Source organism: Chanodichthys erythropterus, chromosome 3, assembly GCF_024489055.1.
Source record: "Chanodichthys erythropterus isolate Z2021 chromosome 3, ASM2448905v1, whole genome shotgun sequence".
In the NCBI taxonomy this organism is placed as follows: Eukaryota; Metazoa; Chordata; class Actinopteri; order Cypriniformes; family Xenocyprididae; genus Chanodichthys; species Chanodichthys erythropterus.
Genome location: NC_090223.1, coordinates 15,679,717 through 15,701,983, shown reverse-complemented (window position 1 = coordinate 15,701,983; position 22,267 = coordinate 15,679,717). Strand labels below are relative to the sequence as shown.

Sequence of the window (22,267 nt, the reverse complement as noted above, 5' to 3'; positions counted from 1 at the left end):
AAATGAATTCATGTTTATTTATTCATGTATTATTCATTAATTATTGTGCATATAAAGTTGTGATTTATTTAATTGTATTCATTTATTTTTTTAAATTATGAGTAAATTAATTTACAATAATATGGGGGCAATTCCACGCAAAGGTCATCTTTACTATGAAAAAAAAAAGTTTTAACCAAAAGAACAAAACCCTTTTTAAATTGTCCATTTAGGTCTGTAATATACTGTATTAATGTGCTCTAACAGAAATTTTAAGAAAATTGCCTTGTTTATCCACAATATATGTGGTAAGTAACAATGCTTAAATTAAATTTTCAACCAACCATATTTCATGCTTTCAAAAAAGGGATCAAAGTCCCCATTTTTTAAACTTTAATTTTAGCAGTAAGCATTGTGTAGAAAGATGGATACATGCCTGAGAAATAAATACACTCATTTAGTCATAACAGCACTGCCTGATGAATTTATAAGGGCTAGAATAAAGAGGTCAGGACGCTTCAGTGCTCTGTCACGTCCGTAACGTTTTAATGATTAAGTTTATGTCATATAACAATTATAAATGCAAATAACTTGAAACTTTATATGCAAAGCTAAATTATGTTTATGCTTATTAGGATCAACAATTCATTTCACTACGTTGCTGTGAACAACCATAATAAGCGTTACGGACGTGACCGTTACGGACGCTTCATATTAAATCCTATGAGTTTGCTTCTTTATATTGCTATCATCTGTTTCAGGCTTACCATATCAGAACATACCCAATAATCGCAATACTCTTTGTGCTTTGTTAGTTTTAATATGAAAAAGGTTTAACTTTCAAATTCAGTCGATTTTATTTTTTTTTTTTTTTAAAAAATTAAACAATAGATGTCGCTCTTTAATAGCCTACGGCGTGTGACAGATTAGCTTCTGCAGCGCCTGTAAGCGGCGGATCAGGCGCACATGAATCGATCTTCTCTTCCTCTTGCCAGAGAACGAAATATGAACATCAAAAGGTAGGCCTATATGATACAGTACAACTTATAGAAGAGCATTGTGTCTCATAGGACACTTCCCTCGGGAATTGGGATGTCGCGTTACCTGTTGGTTAAAAATGAATAGCCTAGCCTATAATGATCACAATCCGCGCGATCAAACAAAATGAAAATAATACGATTGCAATAATTTTGACTTGAAATAAAGTTTGATCATTTTGACTCAAGACTCCGCTTTAAACTCTGAAAACTAGACGAAAAAAACCGTGTGGTCATTCATACACAAAACATAAAACTGACATGATTGCGATTGGCAATAGTGTCAATCGGTTCACCTGACTGTGGGGAAAACATGCGATTTTAAACTGCTTTATGATAAACATTAATATTTGTCAATGTATTTTAGCATGCAGTTCTGTAAGAAGGAAAATCATGGTCTCTAAATTGATTCTTGAACAACGCACATGCTTGTCAACATGAGAAATAGGTCTAATCTATAACCTTTTGCAATACAGAGTATAACGTTACATTTGTATAAAGTTTAGTAAAAAGTTGATCAATTGTGGAGTCTTACCATACTGGTATCCCAGATTTCAATATTTGGTGGTGTACATGCTTGCTTGAGGTCTCTGTGAAAGTTTTAAAGCAGTTTTAAAGCAGTCTTCTGTGCCGCTTTCAGACCGGTCACATCCGTAACGGAAAACTGTCACATCCGTAACGTTGTTTTTTCCTCATTAATGCGAACACGAAAAATGAAATAAAATTATTATTTTATGCTCTGTGGAGAGCCAACCCTTCTTTATTCGGTGGGCAGTATTACTTTTGGTTTGCGCAATGTAATTCACAGAATTCTTAAAAAATATGTTGTCACCCAAAACTTAGTGACTTTTTTTGTCACGTCCGTAACGCTGTATATTTCCCTCATCTAAAAAATAAAACAGTTGAGTAGACTGACATTTTTCTAATGTCTGGACTCCTTTGGTAAGGGATTATGAATATATAAATAGACGGTTCAATATGTTGCTATTAAATGCATTCTTTGAGCATTTATATTTCAAGTTTTGACTCCAAATGTCACGTCCATAACGCTGGAATTGCCCATAAATAATAAATAAATGCAAATTAATTTTTATTATTTTAACATAATACATATTTATATGTATTATGTAAGATATTTATATTATTTGTTTTATATGTAATCAATGGATAAATGTATGTTAATTATAAATTAAACTTTATTAATTATATATTATTAAATTACTTTAACTGTATTTTAAATTAAATAATTAATAATTAAAAAATAATAAAAAATATTGGTTATAATATTTTATTTATTATAATGCAAATGTATTATGTTATATATTATACATATTGTTATATAATATGTAATATATATTATATATATATATATATTTTTTTTTTTTAAATATCAGCAACCAGTGATGTTAATGTCTGTTTGCACATTATAAGAATATTGATTATTTTATTTCTTATTTTATTCATTATAATGCAAATGTGTATGTATTATGTAAGATATTTATATTTATTATTTTTTATTATTATTAAAAATATAATCAATAGATAAATGTATGTAGTAATTATAAATTAAACTATAAATGCTTTATTACTTATATAATATTAAATTCAACTGTATTTTTAAATTAAATAATTAATAAATAAATAAAAAGTAATGAAAATATTGATTATATTGTTTGATTCATTATAATGCAAATGTATTTTTTTATATATACATAATATTATACATATTGTCATGTGTATATGTACTATATATATTTATTATTTTTTGAAATATCAGCAATCAGTGATGTTAATGTCTATTTGCACATTATAAAAATATTGATTATTTTATTTCTTATTTTATTATAATCCATGTGTATATGTATTGTTGTTATTATTATTATTATTATTATTATTATTTTCAGAAATATCAGCGATCAGTATCATTAATGTCTGTTTGTGTGTATCATTTGACTCTCTTTATCTGTACGACACAAACTCTCTCAGACGAGCAGGAATTCAGTGTCAGGCCCTCAGATGGCTGGATACTTATCCTCCTTTGTCATTTCCTCTTTCTTTGTTTATGGTTTCCTGTCTTACACCATCCTCTCTCACAAGTCCTCAGATTCAGGATGAGAATCCTAATGTTCCTGAACGACTGTGTTTGTTGTGCCTCTTTCAGGAATCACAAGCAGAAAGAATTCATGAACCAGTTACACAGAAATGTGATTCATGAATGATACACAGTTGAGGAAGGACAGTATTTGCAAACCAATTCTCACCGCAGATCATAAAATCAGATAAAAACACTTTATTACCCGCTGTAACTGGTCTGTCATGTACGTACCACAGAAGGTGTGTTGTTTACACTTGTAATGGCGGGAATCAATGTCCTTTTGTCTAACACACACAGGAAAGACATACAACTATCAGCACAATCCTGCGGAATCCCTCCAGCCAATCAGACGAGAACTGCTCATCTTGTATTCACCTCACATTTGCATATTAATCAGCCACACCCATTTGTTCCCAGCAATTTGGGAACAAATGGGTGTGGCTGATTAATATGCAAATGTGAGGTGAATACAAGATGAGCAGCTCTCGTCTGATTGGCTGGAGGGATTCCGCAGGATTGTGCTGATAGTTGTGTGTCAGTCTGCAGAAACAAACTCTCTCTCGCTCTCTCTCAGCCAAACACGGAAACAGAACATTCCGTTATATTTTAACTGGCAACTGGAGCGTTTGCGTGTTTTTCCTCAGAGACCTTCAGTCAGAACGCAGTGATCTAAAGACACAAATGTGGTCCGGATTAGATGAGTGTGTCTGTTGCATCACATTTGCATCTGTGTCTCTCTTTCTGTACTAAATCACAATTAATCATGAATTAAAGCTTCCAGAAAGAGGGTTTTTACAGTCTGAACAACAAACAGAAAACAGAACGATTTATTTGAGAAAATCAACCATGTTCTGGTGCTTTAAAGGGGACCTGTAATGCCCCTTTTCACAGATAAATAATACAATTCTCTGGTGTCTCCAGAGTGTGTCTGTGAAGTTTCAGCTCAAAATCCCCCACAGATCTTTTATTATAGCTTGTCAAATTTGCCCCTATTTGGGTGTGAGCAAAAACACACTGTTTTTGTGTGTCCCTTTAAATGCAAATGAGCTGCTGCTCCCTGCCCCCTTTCCAGAAGAGGGCGGAGTTTTAACAGCTCACGCTTCAGTTGCTCAACAACAACAAAGCTGGAGAATCTCACTCAAGCAAAATGAGGACTGTCAGTAACAGTGTTCAGCCCCTCACCCGCTTTGCAGATGTTTATGGTCAAACAGCAACATTACACACTAACTAAAGTTAAAAAAGTGAAATCATAATCAACCACCCCTTTACCTTTTTGTATGATAATTTTATTCGATTTTGGGGTGAAATGCATCACTGATGCGTGTAACTGTATTCATAGGGTTCTTGAATGGATTATGTGAGTAAATCTGTCAGAGATCACATGAAGTGGTTTGTTTGCTGGGCCTGAAGAGCCTTTGCTCTGAAGCGAGTCGTAGGGAAGGAAGTCTCGAGATCGCAGCAGGAAGCAGCAGAGAGACTCGCGGTTATAATTAGGTTCACAGAAGCACCAGGAGACTCAAGTGTGTCAGGCGGATCTGTGTCAAACTCCATCTCCTCGTCAAGGAGGTTTGAGCTCAAATTTTACACCTCTGAGTGATTCAAACACAGTCAAAGATTTACCGCTCTTATCAGACACTTAGTCATTTCATGAGGAAGTTCATTTCACGCCACGCTTGAGAACATGCTTTAATCGTCCATCTTTAAAACAACAAAGAAGAAATGACCGTGTCTGACTATTTCTTTTTGTTTCTTTTACGTTTACTTGGATGAATGTACTATTCGATACACGTGATACTGAGTCTTTCCTTCCTGTAACAGGGAAGCCCAAAAACTACAAGAGGTTGCATTGTATTAAATGGCAGGTACAGATTATTGTGTAAAATTAACAATAATAATAAAAAAGAACCTTTATGCATAATGCGGGACTTTTATTGTAAACAAGCCTAAAATACAGAGGGACTCTTATTTTGAAATGTCAATTAAAAAAGATGGGGGAGATAAAATTTGCATTCTTACAACTGTCTAAAACATATTAAATTATAAATGCCATAAAGTAAACATTGTCATAATTCACCAACAGTAGGTCATAGAGCTGATTGTTTTTGCAATTTTTTTTTTCGAAAAGTGATCATGATTCTCCCACTATTCTGAACAGACAACATACATGTTTACTAGAGGTTCTTACAAAATGTCTAGCCTATTTAAAATGTTTAATTCATATGAATGAACTGTTTAAAAACAAAACAAAACAAAAAACGGGTTGAGTGAATGATTCAATGACTCACTTGGCATTTTTGAACTAATATCTTGAATGAATGATTCAATGACAAATACATTTTTTAAGTCACTTGTCACCGCCTACTGGTGTAACAATTAAATCCATACAGTTGTTACAATCGGGCAAATAATCTTTTGTTACTTTCAAAAGATTATTTGCCCGATTTTTATTTTCTCCGTAGACATCAGTGTTTATATCTGAACTATAAACATTTAGTATGGTAATTTGAATATAACACAGAAAAAACAATACTGTGTGGTTGAAAAGACTGTTTGTTAAGCAGTTTCATACCTATACATGACAAATGCCCTCTCTGGATCAATAGCATCGCAAACACAGATCTGAATGTTTCGATGTGATTTTGTCAAAGATTTAATAGACAAAGGTGATTCGCTGTCATTTAGGAATGAGATCGAGATTTTTATTGAATTATCGTGCAGCTCTAGTAGGTCATAAGCAATCTATTATCATAAATGCATGGCATTCATTGATTACAAACTGCTCTGAAACCACGATCCTGTAGAACAGCATAGTTTTGTATATAATTGTAAATAAATGTAAAGTCGCATATAGTTGTTTGTAGTCAAAACTGCACAAATATAAAATCTGGTAAAATTTAAATGGATTTAGAAGTGATTCCAGACATAATGTTTTTGATGTGTGTAGGAATGTGAATGCATAAAATTGTACCAGGTTGAGTAAAGCCGTTCAGTGTGATTGAGAAACGCTTGTGGTTTTTGAGTGCAGTATATTCTTCAGACGGACCGCGTGTCTTCTGAGAATAAGGGTGCAGCCATTTCTGGGAGAGAAGGATGGGAAAACTGCTGAAATTAAAGGAATAGGGAAAGAAACGGGTGGAATAACTCAAGCTCTCTCTGATAAAGAAACGCCGATGGGTGGTCGAGCGGGAGAGGGACTAATGACCGTATTTATGAGATGAAGGACGCCACATGTTGTAATTGTGGAAAACATTAACCATGCAAACTCGAGTCTAGCATTAAAGAGTCCCGGCGTAAGCAGATCATAATTACCCGTTCATCGACTGCACGGTTTAGTTACAAAGCTGGTTTATGAACAATAAAACTACATCTCCCATCATTCTTGGTGGCAGCAGGACAAGTTGCATAGCCTTTGCTGTTCATTTTGATGCATCAGTGCAACCAGGCAAAAACATTTTTCATTTGAACTCTTAAAAGTGGACGTCCCAGGAGGGGAAGCACGTCAGGGTGGTTCACTCGTAAAAAATAAAGGTTCTTTATTGGCATATGAAGAACCTTTAACAGTAATGGAATCTTTTCATTCCACAAAAGGTTCTTTATAGTGGAAAAAGGTTCTTTTAGATTTTTTTTTAAATGGTTAAAATTTAGAAATTTAGATTTTTAGAACCTTTAGAACTCTCTTATTTTAGTCTGTCAGACGGCGAGCAGCTGTGGAGGTCAGCGTGTTTGGGGTTTTGTTGATGTGTTTGGGGTCATGAGAACGGCCCAGCGGTCGCCTCGCTCTCTGTCTGCTGTTTGGATGCTAATGGACTGTTGCAGATGTGTTTTCTCAAGGGTTTTTCACACACACACAAACTCTACCAATGCTAGTGCCGTTTGATGCAATGATTGACCAGTCATGCTGTATTAATCAACCATTCCCATTAATTAACCAGTATTTGGCCATTTTGAGACCAAATGGCTGGTCAACAGACGTTTTCCCAAATCTACAGCCGTTGTTAATAGATAATTCAGTGTCTACACTCTTGGGAAAAAGAAGGTTCAATGGGGTTCTAAGTAGAATCCAAAAGGGTTCTTGGCTCAATTTTAAAGAACATTTTATGCCGTAAAGGTTTCAAATAAGGAGAAATGTCTTAACTGATTGGATAATACTTTCATATTTAAATAAAATTGAATGAAAACAAAACTAAATCCATAAAATGATCCCATGATGGAACCCCTAAAAGGTTCTACATGTTAAGCGGATAGAACCCTTTAAGGCTACGTCTACACTAATCCGGATATATTTGATAACTGAGTTTTCGTCTAAAAACGCTCCGTGTCCACACTATCATTTTCAAAAGTTGCTCATCCACACTGAAACGTATGAAAACGCTTACATCCCCATACTGCGCATGAGTAAAGCTTCGACCTGCGTCATTCGCGCTAGGCGTTTATTTACTTTCAAGCTTTTTGAAACTTTGCGGCAATGTCGAGGAAAGGCACTGAGTTTTTTAAATGGGCCGACAGTGTGTGGTGGATTTGTTGCTGCGAGTAACACAGGAGTATAAAGTGGCCAAAGCAAGCGAGAATGTAGACTGGGAGATGTGTCTTGGCTGAATTGGTCATATGACTGCATCACATGACTAAAAATGCGCCATCGTATTCAAAAGCCTCCGTTTTCACAGTCCACACTACGATGCAAAGACGGCGTTTTCAAATTTATCCGCTTTGGAGAGCGGTTTCTAAAACTATGTTTTCGTTGACTTAAAACACCGTCTCAGTGTGGACGGAAGGCCAAAACGGAGAGAAAAATATACGTTCTCAAACGAAAACGTATTAGTGTGGACATGGCCTAAGATTCCATATAGAACCTTTTCTTCTAAGAGTGTGTTTTAAAAATATTTAGTAGTAAATTGAGTTAAATAATTTAATATATTAAATAGAAATTAGATGAATATTTCATATAATAAAAATCACAATTTCTAAAAATAATCTAAAAAATATTTGAAATCAGAAATTGACAGAGCTTATACAATTACTGTACTTTAATTTTGTTGTAAGAAATATTGTTAAATTATGCATAATTTCCTTTATTTATTGAAGTTTATTTATGATAATTTTCTACTACTCTTAAATTTGCAATTAAAATGGCCTGTGCTGCTGCTATGGCATGAATGTATGAATGTTGGAAAACAAGAAACCAACAATGCATTATTAACTGGTCAAGCCATTGGCATGCTGGCTATTGATGCAGATGTTGTCAGAATGATTAAAACTTCTCTAGTTTACTGCTCAGTACTGGCTTTATAAGTCTCTGCTCTCTAGATAATATCACCGGTCATAGTTCTATTAAACTAGCAACTCCACATATGAGTGTCTGCCATTACAAATACACTGAATTATCTCGTTTAGATCTGGATCAGCCAAAGTCCTCCCATGTGGGAATCTGTTTCTTGCTCAGGGTGTGGAAGAGCGTCAAACACTAAAATAACTCACCGGCTTGACAGACTCAATGGAGTGTGCAGCTCTGAATCACTAACCACCCAAACCAGTTCCCGGGCGCGGACGAACGCCACGAGTCACAGGAGAACCTGTGCTGCTATCAGAGCTGCTGGTCAGTTCAGTTTTTGACCTGGAAATAAATTGTGATTGCCAGGTTTGGAACATCCAGAAATTCCTGGAGCTAAATTTGTCCGTTCAGTTGTAAAAGATTTCATTAGCTATAAATTGCTTTGTGTCAGTGTTAATCTATATAAAATCAGTTTGACCTACTATAGGCAGTGTGCTTGGGAAGCTTGTTTGGAAATTATGATTATTTTTAGTCTTGTTCCCTTGTTTGCCCATAATTACTTGTTCTTCTCCACTATAAACCCAGCTAACAAAAAAAGAAAGATTTGTTGGGAAATTGGCAAAAGCAGAACATGTTTTGTGGACTGTCCATTGAAGCCACAGACAGGATTGATGTTTATGATTCTGTGCATTCGTCTGATCTGGTCAGACCTGTTGCGTCCCTCCCTCTCCTGCAGCTCGAATGCTTTGAGATGCAGTGGCGCGTGGGAACCGCTGCCGGCCATCTTGCGCCTGTTTGGGCTTGCAGTGTTTTGGTTCAGTTGAACTCAGAGATTGTTTGTGTCCCCGAGTGACTGCGCTGAGCTGCATTTACCCAACACCTGCGTGAGTTCACCTGCCAGGCTAGTTCCTTCGCGCCAAGAGGTTTTGTTAACACAGCAAGATCCAAACCATTGAATTTTTATGGTTTAACCTGTTAACTGTCACCCCGCTTTTTGAACATAGATCTCAACTTAAACGCAAGCTTTCTTTTTTCTTTTTTTTTTTAAAGAAGACAATCTATAGATTATGGCAGAAGTGAAAGCATTAAAAAAATTAAAGTGTAAAAATGTTGTAGTTTACTGTAAAGCAAATGTTTATATAAAATACACATTTTTCAAAATATTTTGGACTCTAAAATTACTATAATTTCAAAGCCATATGTCTAACCAAGTTGTGTTCCAAATTTGAAGTTTGGTTCTAGTAACTGACACTAGAGACTGTGGTCTTTAGCCTCATTGTTAGAGTGCCCGACTCCCATGCCAGTGGACCCAGGGTCAAGTCGCGCTTAGAGCGGGCGGTTCGAACAGGAGGGGTAACATGGACACTGACATTTTATCTTGTGTTGTTTGTTCATGTTTTTTTTAAAGAATGAGTGTCACACAACTTGTCTGTCTAATTTGATTTTCAAAATACTGTAGATTTACATCCTCTCCAGAAACTAGGTCTGTCGCGACGCAATTGTTGATTAATCACGGTTATTCGATCTAATCACAATTATTTGAGATACCTGCAATAATTGTGCTATTTAAATTTATAAAAAAAAACACTATTATAAAGTACACAAAGATAGTCAAAGGTCTTCTTTCATATGAAATGATGGTTTGTGGGTATTATATTATATTAGTATTATATAGGATTCCAAATAAAAGCCAGAAAAAAAGGTATTTTTTTTTCCAGAACCTTTACTTTCGCTGTTCCTCAGCGGTAGCTTGATCTTCCCAAGCCTCTAAAACATCTAAAATCACATCTTTTCCTTCAGCACTTGACTGAATCTTGTCTAAGCTTTCAATATGTCTCATTTCCCTAGCTTTCCTCTTCTAAACAGTGTTTAAAATATCTAATTTTACCATTTTTAATGGCATTGCCTTCTTCGGATGAATCGGTTTGTCGTATTTCTTGTTTAGAAGTCACTTTGGATATGGAATCAGTGGAAATTTGGTAAATGAGTAAAGGTAAATGAGTAAATGTAAATGATTTGGTAAGTGGTTTTCTAATATTTTGTTTAATGTATTGTACTATAGTAACTAACTCTGCACAATTATAAGGTTAGCTGCATTGTTTTATTTGCATTTAGCTTTGTTGTTCCCTGCCTTCGGCGATCTGATGAGGCCTGTGACCCACCGGAGACCTGCTGCTCTTTGACACGAAGTTTAAACAAGCACGCCGTTGTCTAAACACGTCTCTGAATAGTATAATCAACAATGTGTTTGGCACGACCGCATTTAAAACAAAGCATCCCGCGCACTGTGTTCATCAGCCCGAGTGTGTGTGTGTTTGAGACGCCGTGGCTGTAATTGCGGACGGTGGTGTCATTTCATGTGGCCGCCAGGAGCAAAAGCTCTCCTTTCTGACGTTTGCTGTGTTTTACGAGCTGTGTTTGGACTGGCACTACAGACCCAGCATTCCTGAGGGATTGTGTAAGACAAGCAGAAAGTGCTCCGTTGCAGATCTGCTTCTCGACCGCTCGCGTTGTTAGCATCAGTTGAGGGTCTCTTCAGCTGATGTTTATTTAAGATGTTGAATGCTGATATCCTCTCATCCCTTTGTGATGGCCCTAGAAACCACCCAAACACCCTAGCAACCACATAGCGACATGCAAAATCATGTTGAACAACATTGCAACAACCTAGAAAATGGGAAATTTGGTTGGTTAAAAAAATAATTTCGTAATGGCACAACCCTAGTTACTTAATATAACTTTTTTTTTTTTTTTTTTTTTAAATTATTTGATTTTTCTGAACTATTTTCAATTTTTTGTCTTAAGAATAGCATACAGAATCAATCAGGGACATTTATCGAGAAAATAAACTGGAAAAGCTTCTTCAGGCGGGTGATGTAATTGTCTATTTTTGCTGTTTCTTGTTTATTCTGCTAGCTAGGGTTTGAAATAAACACTCTGTACATTATTAAACATGCTTATTATTAAACATCTGTGTATATTAATAGTTTACAAACATCTCGTAACATCCTGCTCTCTTCTCTCGCCTCCAGAAACCATGTCGGACGCCGACAAGTTCCTGTACGTGGACCGTAACCTGGTCAACAACCCGCTGGCACAGGCCGACTGGGCCACCAAGAAGCTGGTGTGGGTGCCGTCGGAGCGCCTGGGGTTCGAGCCGGGCTCTGTGAAAGAGGAGCACGGTGATGAGGTCGTGGTGGAGCTGGCCGACTCGGGAAAGAAAGTGCGAGTCAACAAGGATGACATCCAGAAGATGAACCCGCCCAAGTTCAGCAAGGTGGAGGACATGGCCGAGCTCACCTGCCTGAACGAGGCGTCCGTGCTGCACAACCTGAAGGAGCGATACTACTCCGGCCTCATATACGTGAGTCTGCGCAAACACTGTTATTAATGACCTCTGAGGGTGCAACCCAAATAACAGGGAACATTCTGGCAAGGTTCTCTCAAAGTTATGAACAAACGTGGTTCCAGTAACATTAAAGGATTAGTTCAGAATTAAATTTTCCTGATAATTTACTCACCCCAATGTCATCCAAGATGTCCATGTCTTTCTTTCTTCAGTCGAAGAGAAATTAAGGTTTTTGAGGAAAACATTCCAGGATTTTTCTCTATATAGCGGACTTCACTGGTGTGAAGATAAAACAGCTCTAACATGCATTTTAGTCTGGACTAGCTTAAGCCTTGTCTGTGAAACTGGGGGATAATTTCCCACAATTCCACAGTCACACCAGTTTGTTTTTTCAAGGTAAAACAGGAGCTTGTTCAATGTTTTTGTCTGTCAGAGGTTTTTGTTTTTGAGAAATGCTAAGAGGTTCAACAGCCTTGAATGTAGATAATAGGGTCTCGCTGACTCGATCACTGAAATTATTTAGTGCTCTTTCTCTAAACAGGAAGCTGTAGGAACAATGTGCTCCCGAGGGACAGGAAATGATGCATGTGGGAGGAGAGGGGAGTTTTGAGTTAAAACAATGTTTGAGAAAGAGAGAAAAATCTTTTGAATCCCTAAGATAAGTCAGGTTTGGTTAGTCCAGGTTAGGTTACACTTTTTTTTTTCTTTTCTTTTTTTTTAGTTATTTGAGCCGATTCTCCTCGCATGTCTGTTATTTGGTTCTGAAACCAATCTGACTCATAAATGTGAGCACTAGCACAACCCGGTTACCACGGCAACCACATAGCAACGCCCCTAGCAACTTCAACCATATAGAACATACTAACAAGATTTGTATTGTCTTCAGAAAATATATATATATATATATATATATATATATATATATATATATTTTTTTTTGTTTTGTTTTGCAGAGCCACACATTTAGTTGCATTAACAGAAAATAAAAAACTTATTAGATTTTTCCAAAACATTTTTGTCTCAATCTGTTAACCACATTAACTCGATGAACCACACGGCAGGAGAACATGCCAGCGATGGAAAGTTTTCACTTCACCTTTTCGCTTATATTTCTGTTCTTGTGGTTTTATGACGACAACTCAACAACCATCGCAATGAATGAAACAAATGAAACCTGCTCACACGTGCTTTCTGCAGTGAGGGCTGGAGATAAAGAAATGCAGTTTATTAGCAGACAGACTTTGCTGTTTGGTGAAATGTGTTTAAACTAGAGAAGCACCGATACTAAATTTCTCCACCAATACCGATAGCCGATTATTCAGAGCAATATCTACCGATAGTTTGGGGGTTCTGCCTTTTATACCTTTTTTTCTTTTTTTTAAATGTATGATAATTTCATTATAAATAATAATTAATCATCCTATATATATAATAATTATTTTTTGATAGAAATCCAAATAAAAACTTTTAATCCTTTTCATCAACTTGTTTCAGAGTAACTGGTATCAGTTATAAACAAACACATTACTCAAATTAATATGACAACACGTTAACTAAATTCTGAAGGTTAAATTAATATTTCTTAACTTTCTGAATGTTTTTAATTAATATAATTACTATTAATATTGAACATCAAACTGGTTTCTTAGCATTTTCTTTACACAAAGCCATAATTCAGTGCATTTCCCTGCCCTCTTTTGATTGACTATCGGCCAATAGTGTGAAAATATGCTTTTATCTGCTGATACCGATTATTGGCCGATACATCTCTAGCATTAGCATCTCAAGTTAAAGAATAAAATGAAATAAAGTGAGGATGCTGATATTTTTATGGACAAAAAGTATGAAATTATGCTTGTAATGGAAGTCAATGAGATCTTTATAACAATATATCATATATTTACATAAAATGCATATAAATATTAGTCGTCAATAATTTTTCTAAAAAATCATGTATGGATAATCAAGGAAAACTAAATTGTTTCAGTAATCTTGAAGTATTACTAACAATATAAAAGTTAATCTTACATTTACTTAAAAAAAAATAAATAAATAATGTTTTTTTTTATCAAAAAGACACATGAACCACAATCTGAAGGTGGACATTTTTATAATAATACTAAAAAGCCTTTTACTTGCTAAAAATATATCAATCAGATAACAGAAGGCATGTAGTAGATCATGTCCAACAGGTTTTTAGCAAATTTTTGATCATGTTGATAATTTAGACGCCTTAGAAATGTGCGTATCAAATATGATACAGCAGGACTCATATAGGGCTTCATACGTGCATCTCTAGTGGTGAAATGTGTTTAATGGTGGCTAAATATATAATATTTAATAATTTCATGATGTTTTGTGCTGTTCTGAAGGAACAGATTTAACATGATCCTGCTCATCAGGGTCGGTTTGCTTATGCAAATCAGGCCAGATTAGTTTCAAACAGTAGATCCCAGACTGCCGGTTTCAGTCTGGTTTGCATTCAGAAACAGATTTCACTTCAAATACTGATGTGAAATAGAAAAAAACTGTAAACGTAGATTAATCTGAAGGTTTGAGACTCAAATAAAGCAGCTTTTTTACACCATGTTTGTGGAGCACAAAACCAGTCATAAGTCACATGGGGTATATTTATAGCAATAGCCAAAAATACATAGAATTTTTGCTTTTATGCCAAAAATCATTAGGATATTAAGTAAAGATCATGTTCCATGAAGATATTTTGTATATTTCCTACCATAAATATATCAAATTTATTTTTGTGAGCGGATATAATTAAGGACTTCATTTGGACAACTTTAAAGGCGATTTTCTCAATATATTGATCAGATTCCAGATTTTCAAATAGTTGTCCAAATATTGTCCTATCCTAACAAACCACACATCAATGGAAAGATTATTTATTCAGCTTTCAGTTTCACCATTATGACTTTGTAAGGTCTGTTTACTGTTTTTACTGAGACTTCTTTCACAAACATTAATGTCTCCCTGAACCCAGATGTTCGAGCGGTGGTGTCGTCTGTGTTTGTGAGCTCTTTGTGAGTAAATGTCTCTGTTCTCCGTCGCAGACGTACTCGGGTCTGTTCTGTGTGGTCATCAACCCGTACAAGAACCTGCCCATCTACTCAGAGGAGATCGTGGAGATGTACAAGGGCAAGAAACGACATGAGATGCCTCCACACATCTACGCCATCACAGACACGGCCTACAGGAGCATGATGCAGGGTACACACACACACACACACACACACACACACACACACACACACACACACACACACACACACACACACACACACACACACACACACACACACACACACACACTACAGGATGTAGAATCTGACTTGCAGTTCAGTCGATTCTTCTTCCTGTCATTCAGAGAAACTCAACAGTCACACAATAAGGTGATATCATTAGTCAAAACATAAATGTTTACATCATTAATGTAGACTGATTATATTTATTCCCTGAAATGTAAATAGATTTTATCAGCCGATTTGAGACGTTTTCTCTGCTGTCAAAACAATACACAACCATGAAACAGCAACATGAAGTGTTCATGAAAATCTGTGATTTAAAGAGTTAAAGACTTTGATTGGATTTCTACAGTGTTTGCTCAGAAATAAGAGTTGGCATCTTGATCTGATTCTGACTGCACATAACTCTCAATAACAGTTCATAATGCTGTTTTCTGCTTGTGTGTTTGTCCCGCGGGCCTTCAGAGCTGGTTTGTGTTGTGCCAGACCTCATTTACTCCGTTCCCCCCGTCAGGATTTAATGTGCCTCTCAAATCCTCCGCGGCCTCCTGCAGTGAGTCTCTGACCCGATTCCTGCCGAGGGAACGCGCTTAACCGCCTCGCTCCGGGAGGCCCTCATTACCGCCTGACAGAAAATCATGATCGTACGCGATTAGTGGCATTTCTACCGCTGTCGAGCCTCTCTCAGGTCACAGAGGCGTCTGAAACTGAGCACGTTTAATAGCCTTCAGGGGCTCGTATTTTCCTGCGTAGAATATTTGTGTTTTATTATTGCTCAGATTTGGGGTGAATGATGTGGTGAAACATCTAACACTAAGTATTACTTTATCTAGAATGTTTCTCCTGACATTAATCTTCAGAATGTGCCGTTTAATCTCTAAAAATGTGTTTTTAGTAAGTGTAAGTGTTAATTTGAGCGAGACCGTTATCTTGCTCTGAGTCGTTCGGGCAGTTTGCTGGAAAGGCGGCTCCTTCTCCATTCACAGGAAGCCAGATATTGACTTCCTGTTTTGTGGTCTGAGTCCTTCCTGCTGAAGAAGGAGGCGTGTTTCTGTGCCCTGAGGAATTTATAGCTGCTCGGCTTACTTAATTCAGCTAACCAACATGACAAATGAATGACACTGATTGAGTTCACATGAAAGCCAATCTTGACCTTGTTCAGTTTATCAAATACTCTTATCATGCTCGAGTCATCAGTACACGCTCTTCTAATGAAGAAATGTTTGCTTTCATAATCATAAACATTTATTATAAACATTATCTGCTTCTAAAACTGATTTTATTAGGCGGATAGTAGCCAATAATTTCACATTTTGTGTGTCAAATAAAAAATCTAGAATGTATAATATAATATAAATTAAAACATAAGTAAATACATTTTAAATTACTCAAAATACATAAAATACATGCTGTTTTTCATTAAAAAAATCAAGAATAAAATAATTGAAATTAAGTTAAATAAATAAATAAAAATAAATATTTAAATATAAAATAAAACATACAATTATAAAATTATTTCTTGCCAAATAATCAAAAATAAATAATCCTGCTTTTTTTTAAAAAAAAGATTAAAGATTAAATCAATAAAATATATATTAAAATGAGTAAAAATACATAAAATATACTATAAAATTAAGATTTCCTGCCAAATAACTTAAAATATATAAAATACATCCTGTTTTTTAAAAAAAAATCAAGAATAAATTAAAATAAATAAAATAGAAATAAAATCTAATTAAAAATATATTTATAAAAAAATATAAAAATTATTTCCTACCAAGTAATCTTCATCAAAAAAATCTCAAAATACATAAAATGCCAGAAATGAAATGCTTAGTGAATGTAAATGATTAATTTCCATGTTTCTGTCTCCTCCAACAGACCGTGAGGACCAATCGATTCTCTGCACGTGAGTCACATGGTCTTGCATGCGTTTAATGATTAGGATTTTTCCATGAAAGCTGTGCTTGATTTGTCACACTGTGTGTTTGTGTGTGTGTTCAGAGGCGAATCTGGTGCTGGAAAGACAGAAAACACCAAGAAGGTCATTCAGTATCTGGCTCACGTGGCCTCGTCTCACAAGACCAAGAAAGACCAGGTTAGTTCTTGACGAGACGACGAGAGCAAATACCGCAGCGCGTCTGTTTAGTATTTCAGATTCACTGAACGTCAAGCGTGTGTATCAGTGGTAGACTAAAGGTTGAGTTTCCTCGTTCAGTATTTTGACGGTTTTCTAGTGTCCTCCACCCTGCTTTCATCTGGTTTCACATCATCATATCAGATCAGGCCGTGACGGAGGATTGTGGGCTGGTTTGGGTGATGGGAGGGAGTTTAAAGCAGTTCATAATCATCAAAGCAGCTGTAGATCTCAAACAGTCCAATCCAGTTTAATCCAGTCAAACTCCTGAAGAATGGCAAACATCAGATATGATATAGTCATGATATAATGATATATGATGATTATACCGACGTCACGTCCACTTCATGTCTGTCAGAGACATTCAAAGACAGCCGGAGATCTGCAAAAATATCTTTAGGTTTTTTTTCAACAAATGGTTGAAAAACCAGGAGGTGCTTTATTACATTTAAATAAATAAATGTATATAATTTTATATACTTTTATTTTATTTATTTTTACAAGCCTTTTACAGGCCCATATTTCTGCATATAGTTTCAGTCAGATTTTGTAATATAAACTAAATATATATAACATTAAATAAAAATGAAACACAACTTTATTTATATTATATTATATAAATTATATATTATTTATACATATTTCATAATTAAATTGATTTATTTTAGATTTTTTATTTTATTTAAATGATTATTTTTGCATGTTATATTTATTTATTTATTTATTTTTAGCATACAAAGTTTTGCAGAGTGTAATAAACATTTAAGAAATAAAAATAAAATATTGTATAAATCTGACAGGCCATATTTCTGAATATAGATTCCATCAGTTTTAAAACCATTTATTTTATTTATTTTTATTTTTATGATATATTTTTGCATATTGTAATATACATTAAATATGAAAATAAAATAGACATTTATTTCCTGCAGAAATCAGAAAATTAAATAAAATAAAATCTTTTGTATACATTTATTTATATATTTTATACTTTATTTTTGAAAGCTTGTTGGGCCTTAACATACACATTTTTATAATGTACATTAAATAAACACATACGTTTATATATTTTATAATTTCATAATTTAGTTTTTCATTTTTATTTATTAATTATTTTTGCATTTATATTTATTTGTTTGTTTTTTAACATACTTTTTGCATATTGTAATAAAGTAAATAAAAAAAACAACAACATTATTTTATTTTTATATTTAATGTATAATTAAATTTTGCAAGCCTGTTTGGCCATATTTCTGCATATAGTTTTAATCCGATTTAAAATATTTTTCTTTATTTATTTGTATATTGTAATATATTAAATATAGAATAAATAAAAAATATTAAATATAAAATAATATATATATATATATATATATATATATATATATATATATATATATATATATATATATATATATATATATATATATATATATATATATATAATTCATATTATGCTTTATTTAAAACTTTTTTTATTTTATTTTTGCAAGGCTGTTGGGCCACATTTCTTTATAGTTTCAGTTAGATTTAATACCTTTTATTTATTTATAGCATACTTATTTTTGCATATTGCAATATACATTAAATGTACATAAAATAAAGTTTTTAATTTCAGGTTTTGTAACAGGGTTGTAGATTTTAATTAAGTCAGTGAAGTCTATCTAGTTTGCAAACAACTGCATCGAACGATTGAGCTTGACTAGCGCAGGTTCGCTAATACGTTTGTCCTCGTTTGTTCCTCGTTCATGGAAAGGAATCAATCCAGACTGATTTGAAAAAAAAAAAAAAAAAAAAATCCTGGGATTGTGTCCAAACACGTGGCTGATGTTCCTGTCAGTCATCATGGTGTGTATCTGGACAGTGACGGTGTGTGTGTGTGTGTGTGTGTAAGTTGATGGTTTGAGTGTTTTTCTCTTTGTACCAACAGAGCAGCTCCATCCTGTCACATGTGAGTCACATCATCATCTTTCCACCTGTCTCCCTCCGTCTCATTCCCACCCTCATCTCTCTCCGTAGCCTCTGCTGGGTGAACAAGTGAAGCCGAACACACCGCGATTCAGACGCACGACCCTGAGAACCAATGAATCACATCACAGTAATGTTAAAAGATTATAATAATAATAAAAAATCAGCGCTTGGTTTAATTTTAATGCAGTGAATGCCAGATTTTTTCGGGATTCGATTGAGCGTGATCACATTGGGCTCTCAGTCTCATCCGTCTGAATCCGTCTGTCTGTCTGTTTCTGTGCTCATGGGATCCGGGTTTGAAAACTGCTGTTGAAGTAAGATGTGTGTTTATGTGTGTCGATTCACTTTGGCCAAAGGTATGAGCCAATCCCTCCCGCGGCGGGAATCATGATGTCAGCGATGTTGGGAAGCACAAACCTCATGCAGCTGGAATGTTCTGGCGTGTTTAACGAGCCTCGCTTTACGAGAGCATGTGAAAAGATTTACAGAGAGATCTCACATGCTGACATGATGTGAACAAGATGATGCATGCAAGAGTAGTCCTGGATATATAACAGCCAGAACTGGATCGACCTTTGAGCAAAGAAAATATGTTCAAACTGTGGAGACGCTTTCCTAGGAGGAGGATCTTCTAGTGACGTCATGATGTTGGTGGAGTTTAGTCCATGTAAAGAGGTGTTTCCGACTTGCAGAGCGATCGGCGTATGAAACCAAAGTACGGCGACAGTGTTTGGAGAGCATACGACTCCTTATGCTTTTGAATCGCTCTTGCGGTACTTTAATGTCATTCGCCGATCGCTCTGTGCAGCGCCTAAACTTTAAGGATTAGGCTCTGCCCCCTATGAGGAGGATCCTCTAGTGATGTCATTGCTGTGGGTGTGGTTTAGTCCATGTAAATTAGATGGTTTATGTCAGAGCTGATGGATTAGGCTCCGCCCACTGGAAGTCCATCCACCTAGAAAAGTTGTCCTGGCTCAAATTTACATACGCATAATTAACATAAGACTTATTTAAATGTTTTTAATTGGAAGAATTTATAGAATAATTTCCATTTTAATTTTTAATTTTCATTTTGGTTGAAGTTTTAGTCATTCTTTTTATTATTATTTTATTATTATTTATTATTAATACTCTGAATTTGCTTTTATTTTTAATTTTTCAGGTTTCATTTTAATTTTGGTTGAAGTTTTAGTAGCTTTATTGTGTTTTATATATTATAGTTTTCATTAATTTATTTTACACTTTTTCAGTTTTCATTTTATTTGACGTTTTAGTTTTGTTGTTTTTTGTTACAACAAAATGTACTATTATTTTGTTATTTTACTATAATTTTTTAATTCATTGTAATTTTATTTAATGTTTTAGTAATTTTATTGTGTTTTTATTACAACAAAGTATACTATTATAGTTTAAGTTATTTTAAGTTTTAGTTTTTCAATTTTTCAATTTATTTTAATTTTAGTTGAAGTTCAGATTTTTTTCATACCAGTAATATTTTGAGTTAATTATTTAAAATTTAGTTTTTCATTAATTTTTTAGTTTGTTTTTGTCATTTTTTAAACATGTATATATAGTTTTTTATGGATATCAGTTTTAGTTTTAGCCATTTTAAAACAAACTAAATGAAAAAGAATGTTTTATATTTTATTTCAAGTAAATACTGTAATAATCCAGGTAAGAGTTGTGTGTTTAAAGTGAATGTGTGTGTATGAGAGTGTTTTGGTGGATGTCTGGATGTGTTCAGAGGTGACGGGTCGCTTTATTTTGGTGGTGTTTGGGATTGGGGATCAGACCGTGCTTATGTCGTCTGTGTTTGTTTCAGCTCGTTTGCTCTTCTGTGTGCGAATAGCTTGTGATGTTGTGCTGGAGAGCTTTGCTTTCGACAGCTGGTCGTGATCAGCTCTTCTTCACAGTGGTTGGTTTGAAGTGAACTCTGATGTCTGATGATCGGTGTGTTTGAGCGCAGGGCGAGCTAGAGAAGCAGCTGCTGCAGGCCAATCCCATCCTCGAAGCCTTCGGCAACGCCAAGACCGTCAAGAACGACAACTCTTCTCGATTCGTAAGACCTCCATTCTGCACATCAGCGCCAAGACTGACACTTAGAAATAACACAAAGGAAAACGTTTAACTATTCAAACATAAATAATATACTTTTTAAATTAATAAATTAATAGACATATTGAAAACTGAAAATAAATTATCAGGCAACATGCCTGCAGAAAAATGCTAGCAATGTGCTAAACATACTAAAACATGTTAATAACATGCTAAATCATGCTAGAAATGCTGACAACGTTAAAATCATGCAAGAAACATGCTGAGTCATACTAGAAACATTAGAAGTGTGTTAAATAATGCTAACAACATGTTAAATCATACTAGACATATGCTAAATCGTACTAGAAACATGTTAGCAACGTGCTAAATCATGCAAACAAAATGGTAATTCGTACTTGAAACATGGTAAATCAAACTAGAATTGTGTTAAATCATGCTAACATGTTCAATCATACTAGAAACAAGGTAGTAACACATTAAATCATGGTATCAATGTGTTAAATCATGTTCACAGCATGTTAGCGCCATACTAAATCATGGTAGCAGTATGATAAAACATGTTGGCAATGTTCTAAATATACTAGAAACATGTTAACAACATGTTAAATCATGCTAGGAATATGCTGAATCATGCTAGAAATGCTAACAACGTTAAATCATGCTAGAAACGTGCTGAATCATACTAGAGATGCTAACAATGTTAAATCTTGCTAGAAATGTGCTGAATCATACTAAAAATGCCAACAACGTTAAATCATGCTAGAAACGTGGTGAATCATACTAAAAATGCTAATAACATTAAATCATGCTAGGAATATGCTGAATCATGCTAGAAATGCTAACAACGTTAAATCATGCTAGAAACGTGCTGAATCATACTAGAGATGCTAACAATGTTAAATCATGCTAGAAATGTGCTGAATCATACTAAAAATGCTAATAACGTTAAATCATGCTAGAAACGTGCTGAATCATGCTAGAAATACTAACAACGTTAAATCATGCTAGAAACGTGCTGAATCATACTAAAAATGCTAATAACGTTAAATCATGCTAGAAACGTGCTGAATCATGCTAGAAATGCTAACAACGTTAAATCATGCTAGAAACGT

General features: G+C 34.7%; 1 protein-coding gene across 4 annotated transcripts in view; it reads left to right on the top strand.

The window, feature by feature from the left end:
* The window catches only part of LOC137017171 (myosin-9-like), a 60,926-nt gene that overhangs the window by 6,863 nt on the left and 31,796 nt on the right, over positions 1–22,267 (top strand). For 3 of the 4 annotated variants that reach the window (XM_067381152.1, XM_067381156.1, XM_067381153.1), the window contains exons 2-7: positions 11,413–11,744; positions 14,798–14,954; positions 16,871–16,898; positions 16,994–17,087; positions 19,057–19,077; positions 21,064–21,156. In XM_067381152.1, coding sequence (XP_067237253.1) covers positions 11,418–11,744; positions 14,798–14,954; positions 16,871–16,898; positions 16,994–17,087; positions 19,057–19,077; positions 21,064–21,156 — 720 coding nt within the window. In that variant the 5' untranslated portion in view covers positions 11,413–11,417. The remainder of the gene's footprint in view (positions 1–11,412; positions 11,745–14,797; positions 14,955–16,870; positions 16,899–16,993; positions 17,088–19,056; positions 19,078–21,063; positions 21,157–22,267) is intronic. The other variant, XM_067381154.1, reaches the window with a different exon arrangement.